The sequence below is a fragment of the Rhinatrema bivittatum genome, chromosome 14 (genome assembly GCF_901001135.1).
Source record: "Rhinatrema bivittatum chromosome 14, aRhiBiv1.1, whole genome shotgun sequence".
Classification (NCBI taxonomy): Eukaryota; Metazoa; Chordata; class Amphibia; order Gymnophiona; family Rhinatrematidae; genus Rhinatrema; species Rhinatrema bivittatum.
The window spans coordinates 32,103,824-32,120,521 of record NC_042628.1 but is presented as its reverse complement, the minus strand read 5'-3'; the positions used below and the strand labels follow the sequence as shown (position 1 = coordinate 32,120,521).

The window sequence follows — 16,698 nt, the reverse complement described above, 5'->3', positions numbered from 1 at the left end:
GCTTCTTTGGTGTGGACAGATATGCCACAGTGTGTGGCATGGAGCTCTCAGCTCCTGATCCCCAGGCATTCAGGAGATAATATTGGGGGTGCTCAAGCACTCATTGCACTTACACGGTTGGTACATATTGCTTGAATATTGGTGAGAGAGAGCCTTTTAGGAGAAGTGGATAATCACGAACCACAGAGCATACAGTAAGGAAAATAAACTCACCATGTCCCTAGTATAAGCTGTATGCATTTGTCACTTATATCCTCCATGTAATATGTTGTATGTTCAGTGAAAGCTTGAATCCATGCTGGATCAGTTTGGTTCAAGGAATCAGAAGGTGTCCAAAAATTAACTTCCAAAAGTTTCTTAAAAGCTGGAAATGTGAAAAGAGAGAATGAGCACAATGAGGCCAAAGCACTCTTTAGAATGTGAATCATTTATCTGTTTATCCTGCTCTTGTTTCTCTTATCCCCTAATACAGAGGTAGACAAACTATAGCCAACAGCCATTTCTGACCCACAGGTCTCTTTTATCCAGTCCACTGTCTTTTTAAAAGTGACAATCTGTCCAGCCCACCAACACTGCAGCTTCAAAGCTGTCCATGTCTCCTGCCAATGTCATCAGTAAAGACCTCAAAGCATCAGCATCAGTGGTCCTGTAGGCAGGGGTCTTAATTTGACATAGTCCGATATCTACATTGTCCTTTATGGCCAAAATTTTTGAAAAAGTTCATAAACAGTTATTAAATCTGAATCAATTTGGCTTCAGGAAGAAGCATAGCATGGAGCTATTACTGTCTTTGACTGTCTTGATGTTGAGAGGTTTACTGCATTCAATCCAATAAATCATAAGTTGTTGAGGTATTGTTTATCTGAATTGGGAATAGCTGGTGCAATGATGAAATGGTTTTCATCTTTCCTCTCACAGAGACGTTCTCAAGTAATTTTTGCAGATACATCTTCAAGATGGATAAGAGAGCTCAAGCGGTGTGCCACAGGGCTTGGCCCTATCTGCCACTCTGTTTGATATCTCTACTGCCCCATTGTATAAGGTGGTTTTGCAAGAATTAGGAGTTGAGTTTGGGTTATTTGCGGATGACATTCAATTCTGGTTTCTGATAAAGGGTTCATTGGAGGACCCGCTGACTAAATTGAAATCCTATCTCCAAGTAATTAAGACTTGGCTGAATCAGAATAGGTTAGCCTTGAATTTGAATAAGACCGAAATATTGATCCTAAAGAAAAATAAATCGAAAGAGGAGAAATGTCCAACCTTTTCATTTGATGGGGATGATGAGCTCTCTGAGGGGGTGCGTGACTTGGGAGTCTGGATTGACTCTGGACTGTTGATGAAGGAACATGTTTTAAATTTAGTAGGAGTTGGGGTATTTTAGATTTCAGCTATTATGTTGTTTGAAACCCTATCTGGAAAGTAGTGATTTCAGATTAATGTTACAAACAATGATTTTTACATAAAGTGGATTATTGTAACTCATTATTGTTGGGTCTGCCAAAGGAATGTGATTAGCCCTTTGCAACTACTCCAGAACTTGGCTGCTAGGGTGTTATGTGGAGTTGGAAGATATAATCAAATCATGCCTGCCCTCTGTTATCTTTATTGGCTACCAATAGAGGCTAGGATTAAGTTTAAAATCCTATGCCTAGTGCATAGATGTGTTTATGGAAGTATAGAGATTGGGCAGGGACTTGAATTACAATGCTACAGACCACAAAGAACATTTCGTACAGCCAATAAAGGGTTGTTAATTGTCCCTTCAGTTAAAGATGCTCACTTAAATGTCATTCGTAGTAGAGCTATATCCATTGCTGGTCCAGTGATTTGGAATACATTACCAGCAAAAAAATGCATCTTTTGGGTGACTATGAAGCATTTAAAAAAGCACTGAAAACATGGTTTTTCAGTGACATTTTTCAAGAATATTTGAGGTGATGAATATTGACTTTTAATAGATAATGTTCTTTGTACTGAAATAAGAACCCAGTGATATATTAGAATTGGAGTTTTATCTTATTTGTGTTATGATATATCTGTATAACATTATGATTGTTGTTTTTTTATGAATGATATTATGAATGTTTTAAACTTGTACACCATTTTGATTTGTTGATAAGAGATATATAAACACAATAAATATATAAATATTACCCCCCCCCCCCCCCCCCCCCCCGGTGCCTGGCTCCTAAATTTCAATATGACTGCTCCACTACCATTGTTCTGGCACCTAGTCTCTCTTGTCTCGTCTTATGGTTTCTGCTGTAGCTGTTTGAACTAAGATGCTCTGTAGAAACAGGGCCATGCCCTTCAAACAGTTGATTAGTAACCCGTGTGGCCACAGTAGCAATCAGAAAAGAGAGAAAAGAGGCACTGTGGCAAGAAGAGAGGACACATTGGAGTAGATTTTATAAATGTACGCGTGGGTGTACATTTGTTCGTGCACCAGGCACGAACAAAAGTACGCTGGATTTTATAAGATATGCGCGTAGCCTATAAAATCTGGGGTCGGTGCGCGCAAGGGGGTGCACATTTGTGCAACCTGCGTGTGCACGTCCCGGGGCTTGCGTGCGTCGCCGAGCCTATGCAAAATAGACTCGGCGCACGCAGGGGGGGGTTTGGGGTAGGTTTTCGGGGGTACGAGCGTATCGTACGCACGTACCCCTTTGAAAATCTACCCCATTAAGAACTTGGAGCTGGGCATGAGAGGGGCTATAGGGATGCATGCCAGCAGCTGGTAGGGTAGTCAGATGTCCAACTTTCTGCCAGACATTCGTCTTTTCTCTGCCACAATCTGAGAGTCCATTTCTTCTGCCTAGCCAAAAACAAAAATTCTCATGCCTGGCATGGCAGAGTGCAGAAGTGTGTGGGAAGGGTCAGGAGTCAGCAGGGCTATGTGGGAAAGTACTGTGGATAGTGATGGTGTGAAAACAAAGTGTAGCCCCAATTCAGGTTGATGACTGAATTCTAATGGGAAAAATGTGCAAGACACCTCAACAATATCAATATATATATATATATAGAGAGAGAGAGGTGCAACAAACTTTATAACAAAAAACTGCAGATAGTTAATCAATGAACGTGGTATCAAAGATATATATTAAAGTACAACCATTTATCTGATGTCACTTATCACGCAATGGGCTTCAGGCATTTTCAAAATGAGTGTTTAGGGTGTTATCATTTACCTATTCATTGAACTGGATATTAACTTTCATTTATTTATCTCTTTATTGTCTTTTTTTATTTTTCAAGAAAAAAAATCATCTATCACCAAACCAACCAATTTCAAAAGTCCCTATACTTACTTACTTATTTATTTATTTATTTATTAATTACTTTTATATACCGATCTTCTTCTATAGAATACAAATCAAACCGGTTTACAGTGGAACAAATAACTTCGCATGAGAGTGTTACATAGAATCTTAAACATATAATAACTTTAAATAAAAACATTCAATGGCTTTGAATAAATAACATTAAAATAGGAGGGGCATTGGATGCACCAAGGATGATCCAAATTGGTGCATGAGGTACGAAAGACTTAATAAATGAGGTACAGAATTAACTTGATACAATATACCATGCTTGCTGGGTGCCATGAGAGAGTTACGGTGAATTGGTATGGCTACCCGGGCGGTTCTGGGAATGCTGATTTAAATAGCCACGTTTTGAGGTGTTTTTTTAAGGAAATTGGGCAGGGGTCAAGTCGCAGTTCAGGTGGGAGAGAGTTCCATTGCGTGGGGCCTGCCGTGGATAGGGTTCTGTTCCTTAGAGATGATTTTGCTTGGGGGGGCGTATAGAGTGCCTTGGTAGGCTCTTCTAATCGGTCTGACCGAGGTGTGAGGGCGCAGCTGAATGGTGAGATCAATAGGGGAGAGTTTGTGTATGGTTTTGTGCAAAATGGTCAGAACTTTATAAAGAATTCTGAAATTGATAGGGAGCCAGTGGAGGTTGTAGAGGATAGGCGTGATGTGGTCGTTCTTTTTTGAATTCGTCAGGATCCTGGCGGCCGAATTCTGTAACATCTGTAACATATTTTGTCAAAAATATTCTGCTCCACATATTCCTTAGAAGTCACTACAAAAAATATGAGCAAACTCTTAACATACCCAAATCCTTAAATTGCCCAACACAGGGAATAATCTGTCTTCCTCAGGGGTCAGATCTTTTCATCCAATGTATATGGTCTTAATCTTGGGATTGAGTGGCTGCCCTGTCTATGACTATATTTGTAACTCATTTCTGATCAAGATCATCAGATACCTTTTTTTGGATGTGTGCATTTATAAAATGTCATTGGGTTTCACTGCTTCTCCTTACCAAAAGCCTGTGAGTTTTAATATTCTACTTCATTTTGATAGTGCTCATTCTTATACCCTCAAGGAGAGTTTGTCTCTAATTCAATTTTTCAGATTGCGGCAACTCTGCTCTTCTGTTACTGAGTTTCAAATGCAGGTTAGGATGATGACAGCTCGTGTTTTAGCTCGAGGATATCCTTCATTTTGTGTTCATAAAGCATATCTATGAGCAAAGTGTAGTCATCATGAATGGCTTTTTTTCACCACAGCAAAATATAACTAATACATGTATGACTTGATTTTACCCTTCCTATCTAGAGTAGGGGAAGTTCAAGCCTTCATTATCAGACATTGGAGGGTATTACAGATACATGAGATTTTTAAGGATTTACCACAGATAGCGTATACCAAGGGCAGTAACTTAAAGGATAAATTGGTTCAGTCAGATTTTCTTAGACAAAGGGCTGGATTTTAAAACATATGTGCGCGACCTACATTTGTGTGCGCTACCAGACACGTGCAAATGTACGCCCGATTTTATAACATGCAGGCGCACGCATGTTATAAAATCCAGGGTCGGCATGTGCAAGGGGGTGCACTATCGTGCAACTTGCGTGTGCCAAGCCACGCTGCCTTCCTCCATTCCCTCCCTTCCACCCCCCCAGCCCAAAATAAAAATAAGGATTGGGTTTTTTTTTCAGAAATAACGCCTGCCGGCCGACTGCAGGTGCAAGATCCCACGGCACAGCCGCTGTGCCTGAGCCTTCGGCCCTGCCTCCCATCCCACCCCCTGCCCGCCCATTCAGAAAAGCCCCAGGACTTACAAGCATCCTGGGGCTTTACACACGCCGCCAGGTCTTTTGAAAATAGGCCTAGCACGTGTAACCCCCCCTACGCCCATAAATCCATTTAAAATCTGAACCAAAGTTTGAATGGGATCCACTAGGAGTACATATGCCTTCTGGCAATTGTTCAGTGTGATATATCTCAATACATCATCTTTATTTGTACTTTCTGCTAATTTTACAATAAAATCGAAATATCATACTACCTGTTTGTTAGTTGATTGACAAACTGATTGAAAAACTGAAGAGTAGTAAATCACCTGGACCGGATGGTATACTCCCCAGGGTTCTGAAGGAACTCAAAAATGAAATTTCAGATCTATTAGTAAAAATTTGTAAACTATCATTAAAATCATCCATTGTACCTGAAGACTGGAGGGTGGCTAATGTAACCCCAATATTTAAAAAGAGCTCCAGGGGCAATCCAGGAAACTACAGACCAGTTAGCCTGATTTCAGTGCCAGGAAAAATAGTGGAAAGTGTTCTAAACATCAAAATCACAGAACATATAGAAAGACATGGTTTAATGGAACAAAGTCAGCATGGCTTTACCCAAGGCAATTCTTGCCTCATAAATCTGCTTCACTTTTTTGAAGGGGTTATATTTATTGCTACGTTAAATAGTTATACTTCTTATATATAAAATATTATATTTCTTTATTTATTTCCAGTTAAACTATTATCACTTTATTTAGTATTATGTTAAATTGTCAACCAGTTATACTGTTCCATATGTTCTACGGTTCCATGTAAAGCTCCGCTCTCTGTTGAGCAGTTCTTCGTTTTATGTAAACCGGAGTGATTTGTAGTCCCTACAAGAACTTCGGTATATAAAAATTAAAAATAAATAAATAAATAAATGTAGATAAAGGTGAACCGGTAGATGTAGTATACTTGGATTTTCAGAAGGCATTTGACAAAGTTCCTGATGAGAGGCTTCCAGGAAAAGTAAAAAGTCATGGGATAGGTGGTGATGTCCTTTCGTGGATTCAAACTGGTTAAAAGACAGGAAACAGTGTAGGATTAAATGGACAATTTTCTCAGTGGAGAGGAGTGGGCAGTGGAGTGCTTCAGGGATCTGTACTGGGACCCGTGCTTTTCAATATATTTATAAATGATCTGGAAAGGAATACAACGAGTGAGGTAATCAAATTTGCAAATGAACCAAAACTATTCAGAGTAGTTAAATCACAAGCGGATTGTGATAAATTGCAGGAAGACCTTATGAGACTGGAAAATTGGGCATCTAAATGGCAGATGAATTTAATGTGGATAAGTGCAAGGTGATGCATATAGGGAAAAATAACCCATGTTATAGTTACATAATGTTAGGTTCCATTTTAGGCGCTACCACCCAGGAAAGAGATCTAGTCATCATACTGGATAATACATTGAAATCGTCAGCTCAGTGTGCTGTGGCAGTCAATAAAGCAAACAGAATGTTGGGAATTATTAGAAAGGGAATGATGAATAAAACGGAAAATGTCAAAATGCCTCTATCACTCATGGTGAGACCACACCTTCAATAATGTGTACAATTCTGGTCGCCGCATCTCAAAAAAGATATAATTGCGATGGAGAAGGTACAGAGAAGGGGCGACCAAAATGATAAAGGGGATGGAACAGATCCCCTATGAGGAAAGACTAAAGAGGTTAGGACTGTTCAGCTTGGAGAAGAGATGGCCGAGGGGGGAATATGATAGAGGTGTTTAAAATCATGAGAGGTCTAGAATGGGTAAATGTGAATCAGTTATTTATTGTTTTGGATAATAGAAGGACTAGGAGGCACTCCATGAAGTTAGAAAGTAGCAAATTTAAAACTAATTGGAGAATGTTCTTTTTTACTCAACGCACAGTTAAACTCTGGAATTTGTTGCTAGGGGATATGGTTAGTTCAGTTAGTGTAGTTGGGTTTAAAAAAGGTTTGGATAAGTTCTTGGAGGAGAAGTCCATTACCTGCTATTAATTAAGTTGACTTAGAAAATAGCAACTGCTATAACTAGCATCAGTAGCATGAGATAGACTTAGCTTTTGGGTACTTGCCAGGTTCTTATGGCCTGGATCGGCCACTATTGGAAACAGGATCTGGGCTTGATGGACCCTTGGTCTGACCCAGTATGGCATGTTCTTATGGTGTTATATACTGTATGTGATAGTGTCCATGTATGACGTTTTATGCTGGGAAAAACCAAACAGGCTTTTAAGACTAGAATGATTGAACACCGTTCTAATCTGAACCTTCATCTCTCTAGGGTACCTTTAATGACGCATTGTGATGAGTTGGGTCAATTATTTGATAACCTCTGGTTTTGAGTCATAGATTAGCTGGTTCTGGATTGGCGTGCTGGAGATCTAGATGGAAATTTGTTACACCTTGAATAGTGATAAACTCCATACATTAATACCTCAAGGATTTAATGGAGGACTTCATTTTTAAGTATTTTTGTGAATATTTTCAGGTATGGATATCTTTTGCAAATACACTTTTTTTTTATTTCATGTGTTTTGCTTTAAATCTATCAAAAATCCCATGTCAGGATGTTAAGAACATAAGAAGAACATAAGAACATGCCATACTGGGTCAGACCAAGGGTCCATCAAGCCCAGCATCCTGTTTCCAACAATGGCCAATCCAGGCCATAAGATCCTGGCAAGTACCCAAAAACTAAGTCTATTCCATGTTACTGTTGCTAGTAATAGCAGTGGTTATTTTCTAAGTCAACTTAATTAATAGCAGGTAATGGACTTCTCCTCCAAGAACTTATCCAATCCTTTTTTAAACACAGCTATACTAACTATTAGTAGATATTGCCAGACAACATCGGTCTTAAACTCAGCGCATAGAGGATGGCATTCCCTCCTGAAGCTTTCCATTTTGATGAACCGTGAGATGCATTTGTCCGAGTGAAAACAAACAATTTTTTCACTTTTCAGATAAATACAATATTGATTCTTTGTGCGCCTGATGAAGGAGCAATGCGAGACTGGCTGGTGCTGGGCTTGGGCCTGGACATTACGAGTGGTTTTTAAAAGGATCTCTGCTTCACTGCTGAAAAATGCTTCAAAGATGATTTTGAGTTTAAAAGGATTTGATTTTTATTAGGTGTGTTTAAAAGACCTCAAGACATTCTTTATATGCAGCAAAAACTAAAAAATGTAAGCTTGCAACGTGAATGGGGGAAAAAAACAAACTGGGTGATGTCGCAATGAAAACACCTCAGACGGTCTTCAGGGTGAAGCGTGCTCTTCCAGGCTTTTGGGAAGGCTGCTCTTTTATTGTAAATGATCTCATAGCATTTGATATGATACATACGTCACATATTTTCCTGCTACAATGTTTTCCACCACAAGTGTTTATGCTGACCTTTTACTACGTGGGTGCAAGTGGGCAGTAGGTGCAAGCGGTCAGTCTTCAGGCAGGGAGGGGGGAGGTCATTAGCTGGTCATGGGCATTTGTATTAAATTATCTAGGTGTGAAAAGCAAGTAGGTCATGAGCTATTCTGGGGCTGCAGAAAAGCTTGCACTAGATATGTTTCCTGCTGACTTCCTGTTAGCTGGGGGCTTTTCATATGCTGCGGTCGGAGCAAACATTTTCTTTATAGGCCTAAGGAGAAAACCAGTTAGAAATGGCAATGGAGTTTCCCTTCCCATGACGTGGTTTTCCAGCGAGCCTGGAAAGCAAAACTCCTATCCCACAGGGTGACCTATTATTTATAGGAGCATCAACAGGCTTGCTGACAGCTCGGAAAAACTTTGGTTATAGATTGGGTTGTTCATGTTCAACCTTGGTGTATTGTGCGTCCCTCTTGTTTTGTGCTCAGTCTAAGGGCGCCATTTAAAACAGTGGCAGGGCAGGAGCAACTAGGAATCGCCTCTGCCCCATAAAATAATATTCGATAAGGGGGGGAGGAATAGGGAGGCCCCAGGAGTGTGTGGGTTTTTTGTTTTTTTTTGTTTTTGCAGCATACGTGTGACTTTATTTTTTATGTCTCTTTCTTATGAAACAAAGTAGAATGAAATTTCATTCATTTGTATTTCATTTTGTTTTGGAAAAAATTCAAATGAAACAGGCAATTTCATGAAAATTCCCCATTTTGCTTCAAACAAATGCACATTGCTAATGAACTGAAGCCTCTCTCCACAATTTTCCATTCTCGGCATTAAAAGCACCAACACCATTGCCTGAGGCTAGTTTTTTATGCTATGTTGTAATGGCCACGTAAAGGCACAGTTTGTATCATGACAAATGTTGAAATCAAATATTTTTGAAGAACAATAATAAAGGATTACTATAGTCACCACATACCCTAAGGCAAGAAATTGGAATTCTCTAATGTTTCAGCTAATAGAAAGACTAGGGGGCACTCCATGAAGTTAGCATGTGGCACATTTAAGGAGGCCCAGCCTCTCAAGGCAGGGGCCTCATAACTGGGCAGGCATGCTGCAGCCAGTGCAGGGGGGGAGGGGGGGAGACTGGCGGCGAATAGGGCGCCTGAACTGGGTGGGGGGACGGGTGGCCAATGGGGTACCTTGGCCGATTTAAACCTTTACCAAGAGCCAATGAGACAGGAAGGCATCTCTGAGCTCAGGTACATTAGGGGGTGGGATAGGGAGTGGTGGCACATTATCCGACAGAGGACTGGAGAGCAACTGACCTCCAGCGAAGAAGGAGCAGACCCCACACGTGCTGCTTCCTCAAAGCAGAAACCAGCCGAAATAGAAGCAAGCGCCTCCAGCATAGCAGGAGCAACCCGAGGTAGAAACTAGCCGAGGACAAGCAAGCCGAGGTAGAAGCAAGCACTTCCAGCGAAGTAGAAGCCAGCCGACCCCCACGTGCGGCTTCCAGTTAAGAAGAAGCAGGCTGCCCGCCTGGCTCAGCTCCCAGTATGCCGGTGGAGTAGCAGACCTGTGGACCCAGGCACATGCCTCTGCATTGTTGTGCCGCCGCAAAAGTTCTACTTACCGAGCCATCAGGTAACGTTTCTTGTATCGTTTCTTTCATCCTGTGCAGTTGATCTGCCCTGCTCCAAGTATTTATTCTTTGTCTCCTGGCTCCTTTTCTCTCCCCCCCCCCCCCCCCCCAGCCTGACTGCTCGGCCCCCGCTACCTTGCGGCGGCCTTCCACCACCACGCAGCGGTCCCGCCTCCCCCCCTTTCCTTCCGTTGTTTAATTCCCCCCCCCACACACACAGGCCATGTCACCGGTCCCCGTAGATTGCTCCCTCCCCCCCCCCCCCCCCGGACTATCCCCTGGACCTCCAGCCCCCGAGGTCTCCCGACACCTTTCCCCTGGCGGCCACCCTGCATGCCCATGCCTCCCCCCCCATACGCATGGCAGCCCACAACGCTGCCCCCGGCGCCCCGATTCCTTCCTGGCCCCCGCCCTGCCCGCCCGCCTCCTTGTCCACCAAGCAGCCCCGCTGTAAAACCTGACCTCACCCACCCTTCCCTTCCCTTCCCTTGTTTCGCTCTCCAGCCCCCTTTCGCCGCACTTCTCACCGGCCAGCCTCGTCTGCCATCTCGCTCCACCCCCTTCTCTCAACGTTCAGCGGCCCGTTTCCTTTAGGCCCGGACCCCCCTGCCCCCTCCCCCAGCGCGCTCCGTCGGCCATCCTTTTCCACCCCCTCAGGACACCTTGCCCCGCCCCACACTTCCACGTGACCCGAGACGGGTTGTCCGCCTCTTTCAGGCGGCAGCGGGCGCGGGGAAGTTTCGGGCGGCGCAGAGTTATGTCGCAGCCCCAGGCCTGGACCCCCCGGGCCCCTGCCAACCGCCCCTCACCCCCCCCCCTTGTCCCTCCAGCATGCTCTGCCGGCCGTCTTTTACCCCTTCCACCCAAGGACGCCTTGCCGTGCCCCGTACTTCCTGCATGACCCAAGCCATGTCGCCCACTCCATTCGTGTGTTGGCGGGCGCAGCAAAAAAAAAAAAAAATAAATCTTGATTGCGGTGCAGAGGTAGGGTGCAGTCCCCTGTGGCTCCACCCGACCCCGCCCGCATGCCATCCTCCCCACTGGCTGGCCTTGGCGGCCATCTTGCTCCGCCCCCACCTGACCCAGGCGCCGCAGCCCGATCCATTCTGGCGGTGGCAGGCGCGGGAAAAGTATAAGGCAATGCGGGAGTAGGCGCTGAAAACTAGTGAGCGGTGAGTGGCCCAAGGTGAATTACAACAGCATAAAACCAACAGTACAATCCCTAAGAACATAAGGGTCCATCAAGCCCAGCATCCTGTTTCCAACAGTGGCCAATCCAGGCCATAAGAACCTGGCAAGTACCCAAAAACTAAGTCTATTCTATGTTACCGTTGCTAGTAATAGCAGTGGCTATTTTCTAAGTCAACTTAATTAATAGCAGGTAATGGACTTCTCCTCCAAGAAATTATCCAACCCTTTTTTAAACACAGCTATACTAACTGCACTAATCACATCTTCTGGCAACAAATTCCAGAGTTTAATTGTGCGTTGAGTGAAAAAGAATTTTCTCCAATTAGTTTTAAATGTGCCACATGCTAACTTCATGGAGTGCCCCCTAGTCTTTCTATTATCCAAAAGATATTTCAAACATGCAAGTTGAGAACACAAAGTTCTTAGCATAAGACTATCAACTAAAATCAAGATTTAAAGATCAAACAATAGAAACAAAACAAACTCTTTAATATTAAAACCACTGTATAACAGACTCATACATTCATGCAGTGTGCATACTATTGCCAACATAATTATAATTGTAGTTTTCAGTGAAACAGCAGATGGCAGTGTGATATTTCTCAGAAAATCATTGGCATTTACCAAAGATTCTCCTTAAGGCTATTCAGAGACATGCAGCATTATAACATGGTGTTCTGCAATACAGTTTCAGCACGCAAAGCCTGAATTGTACCATTATCTTTAGTAAGGATCAGTTGCATACTTTACTTTATTTCATTGTTGCTTAATTACAATCTGTCCTCTTCAATGGTATTCTGTTTGTGGAACGGTACTTAGGCTATCTAAAACATTTTACTTCCCTTAGTTACGGAATGCTGCTGTTTCACCCCAGTTTGGATAGGTATACTAAAATGGCTTAGCTGCAGCACTCTATTGATGCAATTCCATTAAATTTGACAGGCTCCTTATTCAGATCTAAACCTCTGGGAAATTCAAAATCCGTGCGGGACAGTGGCCTTCGCATTAGGAAGCCTTGGGCGTTCTAAGAGATATCACCTTTCTCGAGTTGTTCGCCACTGGCCCCATTTCAGGGCAGGGGTGCAGGCCATAAATTCCCTCACTGCTCACTCGCCCAGGGTCCCGAGACTATTGCGGGACTTGGTATCGCTCTGCCCGCGCATTAAGCTGGTCTTCATGGCTAAGCATGTATCTAGGGCGGATAACAGCATGGTTGATGCACTTTCCCATTTTCAGTGGTCTCGTTTCAGATTCCTGGCTCCGGAGGCGGAGGTGCAACCATCGCGTATTCCACCTTCAGATTCCTGGCCCCAGAGGCGGAGGTGCAACCATCGCGTATTCCACCCAGGATTTGAGAATTAGGGTGCCCTGGGTTGCCTCCATACTGAGACCGGTACGGGTGGAGAGTACATGGAGAGCCTATTTAAGGGGATAGAGTTAATTCCAAAACTTTAGTTGCACACATGGCACCCATTATCCCAGGCAAATTACGGAGATAACAGTTACAGAGTTCTTAATCCACCTCAAGGAATCTGGTGTCTCCAGAGCGCAGGCAGGGCAGCACTTGGCTGTAACTGGATTTGTGGCTAGCTGCATCGGCATCGGCTGCATCGGCAGCTCCTTTCTAGAGATGTGAATTGTGTGCCCAATCGTCTTAACGATCGGGTTCGGTTAGAGGGGGGAAAAAATCTGATCGTGGGTGATGTGAATTGGAATTGGTTCCGATTCACATCGTTATTTTTTTTGTAGTGAGGCCCGACCCTTTAAAATTAACCCCTTACCTTCCCCCACCCTCCCGAACCCCCCCAAAACCTTTTACGATTACCTGGTGGTCCAGTGGGGGCGCGGGGACCGATCTCCTGCTCTCGGGCCATCGGCGCTATTTTGGCTGCCACTCAAAAATGGTGCCGATGGCCCGATAAAAAAAAAAACCCACTCGACCCTTTAAAAATGACCCCTTAGCTTCCCCCACCCTCCCGAGCCCCCCAAAACATACCTGGTGGTCTAGTGGTGGTCCCGGGAGCGATCTCCCGTTCTCAGGCCGTCGGCTGCCACTCATAAAGATGGCGCCGATGGCCCTTTGCCCTTACCATATGACAGGGTATCCGTGCCATTGGCTGGCTCCTGTCACATGGTAGGAGCACTGGCTGGCCGGCGCCATCTTTAAAGATGGCGGCGGCCATCTTTACGATGGCGGCGGCCATCTTTAAATACAGCGGCGGCCATCTTTACGATGGCAGCAGCCATCTTTAAAGATGGTGCCGGCCAGCCAGTGCTCCTACCATGTGACAGGGGCCGGCCAATGGCACGGATACCCTGTCATATGGTAAGGGCAAAGGGCCATCGGCGCCATCTTTATGAGTGGCAGCCGACGGCCTGAGAATGGGAGATCGCTCCCGGGACCACCACTAGACCACCAGGTATGTTTTGGGGGGCTCGGGAGGGTGGGGGAAGCTAAGGGGTCGTTTTTAAAGGGTCAAGTGGGGTTTTTTTTTTTTAATTGGCCATCGGCGCCATTTTTGAGTGGCAGCCAAAATGGCGCCGATGGACCGAGAGCGGGAGATCGGTCCCCGCGCCCCCACTGGACCACCAGGTACTCGTAAAAAGTTTTGGGGGGGGTTCAGGAGGGTGGGGGAAGGTAAGGGATTCGTTTTATAGGGTCGGGGTGGGTTTAGGGGTTTTTTTGGTGTGCCAGTTTTCCCCGCCCTCCCCCGATTTACGATTTTTCACGATAAATCGGGGGAATTTCTATTGTATCGCGACTCTTAACGATTTTTGACGATTTAAAATATATCTGACGATTGTTTTAAATCGTCAAAAAATGATTCACATCCCTACTCCTTTCTGATTATAAGCGGGCTGGTGGAGTCAAGAACCAGCTAGGGCTGACAGTGTACCCGGCTTATAGAGTGGCCATATGCCCAGTTAGGGCCACGCGGGAATTTTTAATGGTGCACACGCCAGGGAGGGGCTCCGTATTAAAACATCAAGATGTATCGGCTTGGTCGCGTTACCAGTTTATTAGGGTCTTGCGCAAGGGAGTAGCAAGGATAAGCGGAAGACCCATGCGAATATCATACCCATTCCTTCAGAATTGGCACAACATCATTTGCATGCAGCAGTGGGTAAGTGAGGCGCAGATCAAAGCAGTAGGGAGCTGACAATCAAGTAAATACAAGTCATACATCTGGCCTGTAAAGCAGGCCTCCTATGACATACATAGGCTGGCGGATCATTTGCTTACCCTGCTCCCACTGACCTTGCTGTTCCTATCGGTCATAGATTCTTCACCTGCAGTCACGAAAGGGCTAGGGGGGGCACTCATACGGGTAGAGCAAAAGCAGGCATTAATTAAATAAAGAAGTAGGATCTGGGTTGAGGGCTGAGACTGTAGGGGTTCACATTATCATACAGGATGATATCTCACCTATGGCTGGCATGTACAGGCCTGATGGGGTTCATCTATCACACGTACGCAGGTTATCTTTATACTCTCCCTGCAACGGCCACAGCAGCAACCAGCAGCGCTAGCGGCTTAGGTGGGGGGTAGGGAACAAGTAAGGTGTTACTGTTCCCTACTATGGAAGGGCCCTCACCGGTGCAGAGGGGGACGTTTTGGTGTTGGGGGAGGGGGAAGGGTAAGGGGAGGAGCTGAGCACCAATGACTTTCCATAGGGGGAAAGCTTGGGGATGGCTATACACAAAGCATGGCTCAGCCCGAGATGATGGCCGGTCTGGGGTTGGCCAAATGAAGGCCTGGCATAAATAAATAAAGAAGTGTGGCCCACAAGGCCAGGGATGGGATAAGGTGGCAGCACACTGCACAGAGCGGCAGTGGCCACAGTGGCATTCACGGAGCGGGATGCCAGTGGTTGGTGTACCACCTTCACGGAGCGGAAGGCTGGAGGTCTGCCGCCTCAAACAAATGGAGGGGTGAGTAATAGCATGTAGTTTTATCGGTGGGGGCATAGGCCAGCTTTATTTGTGAATGTTAAGCTTGTTCAGAGTATTGCTGGTTGTTGATGTTTAAGCTAATGACGATTGGCTATGGCCGTTTCTTCCACTCAATAAAAGAGAATTGTTTACCTTACTTTGCCTCTTTGTGGTCAGGGATTAAGGGTGGGAAGGAGTGGGATGTCCGGAAGCTATGGCTTGCCCAAGTTAAAACTAATCGGAGAAAGTTCTTTCTCACTCAACGCACAATTAAACTCTGGAATTTGTTGCCAGAGGATGTGGTTAGTGCAGTTAGTATAGCTGTGTTTAAAAAAGGATTGGATAAGTTCTTGGAGGAGAAGTCCATTACCTGCTATTAATTAAGTTGACTTAGAAATTAGCCACTGCCATTACTGGCAACAGTAGCATGGAATAGACTTAGATTTTGGGTACTTGCCAGGTTCTTATGGCCTGGATTGGCCACTGTTGGAAACAGGATGCTGGGCTTGATGGACCCTTGGTCTGACCCAGTATGGCACGTTCTTATGTTCTTATCTATTTCTTTTTCTATCTATATTGTGCTTTTTCAAGCAAACCAAAGTGCATTATATTCAAGTTCTGGAGGTATTTCTCTGTCAACAGAGGGCTCATAATCTGTTTGTACCTGAGACTATAGAGGGTAAAGGAACTTCTCCAATGTCACAAGGAGGGGGCAACAGGATTTGAACCTTGGTTTACAAAGTTTGCAGCCCACTGCTCTAACCACTAGGCAGCTACTCCACTTCACCTACATGAAACAGTCCTAAGAAAACCTTATTAAGAAGTGCGTTCCTGTAGAAAGGAGATGCTAGGCAGAATAGGTTAGAGGAATGTACCATCTTCATATAACCCCCCCCACTGCAAGTTTCTGCAATGGGCCTTTCTACATCTTCCGTTAGTGAGTGATTACTCTGTCCACCTCACCCCTATCCCCATGCTTCTACATGGAGAGAGCTTGCAAGAAGAAGCTTATCCCCTTTACTTTACTTTATTTATTCTTATAACCTGCCAAGGCTTTAGGCAGCATACAAAAGAAAATGTATATAATCAGCAAAACAGACTTGCAAAATGCCAACTCAGTCTCCCAGCCTGCTCAATTAATGCTTCATCATAAAAGGATTCTTATAGACATTCTTTCCTAAATAAATAAGTCTTCAAAAAAGTTTTTTTAATTCTTTTGTGTCAATTGTAAGACACATTTCCTGCAGAAACAAATTCCATATTACTGGAAAACTCACTAAATGTGCATGACGTGACGAGGGAACATCCAGTAAGCCATGTTGTGATTACCATAGCAACCTACATGGATTATAAAGACAAAGCATAGAATTTGCCCATTGAAAAGAATCAAGTGCCAGCAATTTCTGGACCATCATTGCAACCGTATAGATTGTGCCATTGAATTGGCAG

General features: G+C 44.4%; 2 protein-coding genes across 3 annotated transcripts in view; one reads left to right on the top strand and one right to left on the bottom strand.

Annotated features, from left to right (window-relative positions):
- ALG1 (ALG1 chitobiosyldiphosphodolichol beta-mannosyltransferase) overlaps positions 1–16,698 on the top strand; it is a 488,005-nt gene that overhangs the window by 377,779 nt on the left and 93,528 nt on the right. The window lies entirely within an intron of this gene.
- Positions 1–16,698, bottom strand: part of C14H16orf89 (chromosome 14 C16orf89 homolog) — a 69,984-nt gene that overhangs the window by 29,162 nt on the left and 24,124 nt on the right. The window contains exon 4 of the mRNA XM_029577245.1: positions 214–364. Within this exon, the coding sequence (XP_029433105.1) occupies positions 214–364 (151 nt within the window). The remainder of the gene's footprint in view (positions 1–213; positions 365–16,698) is intronic.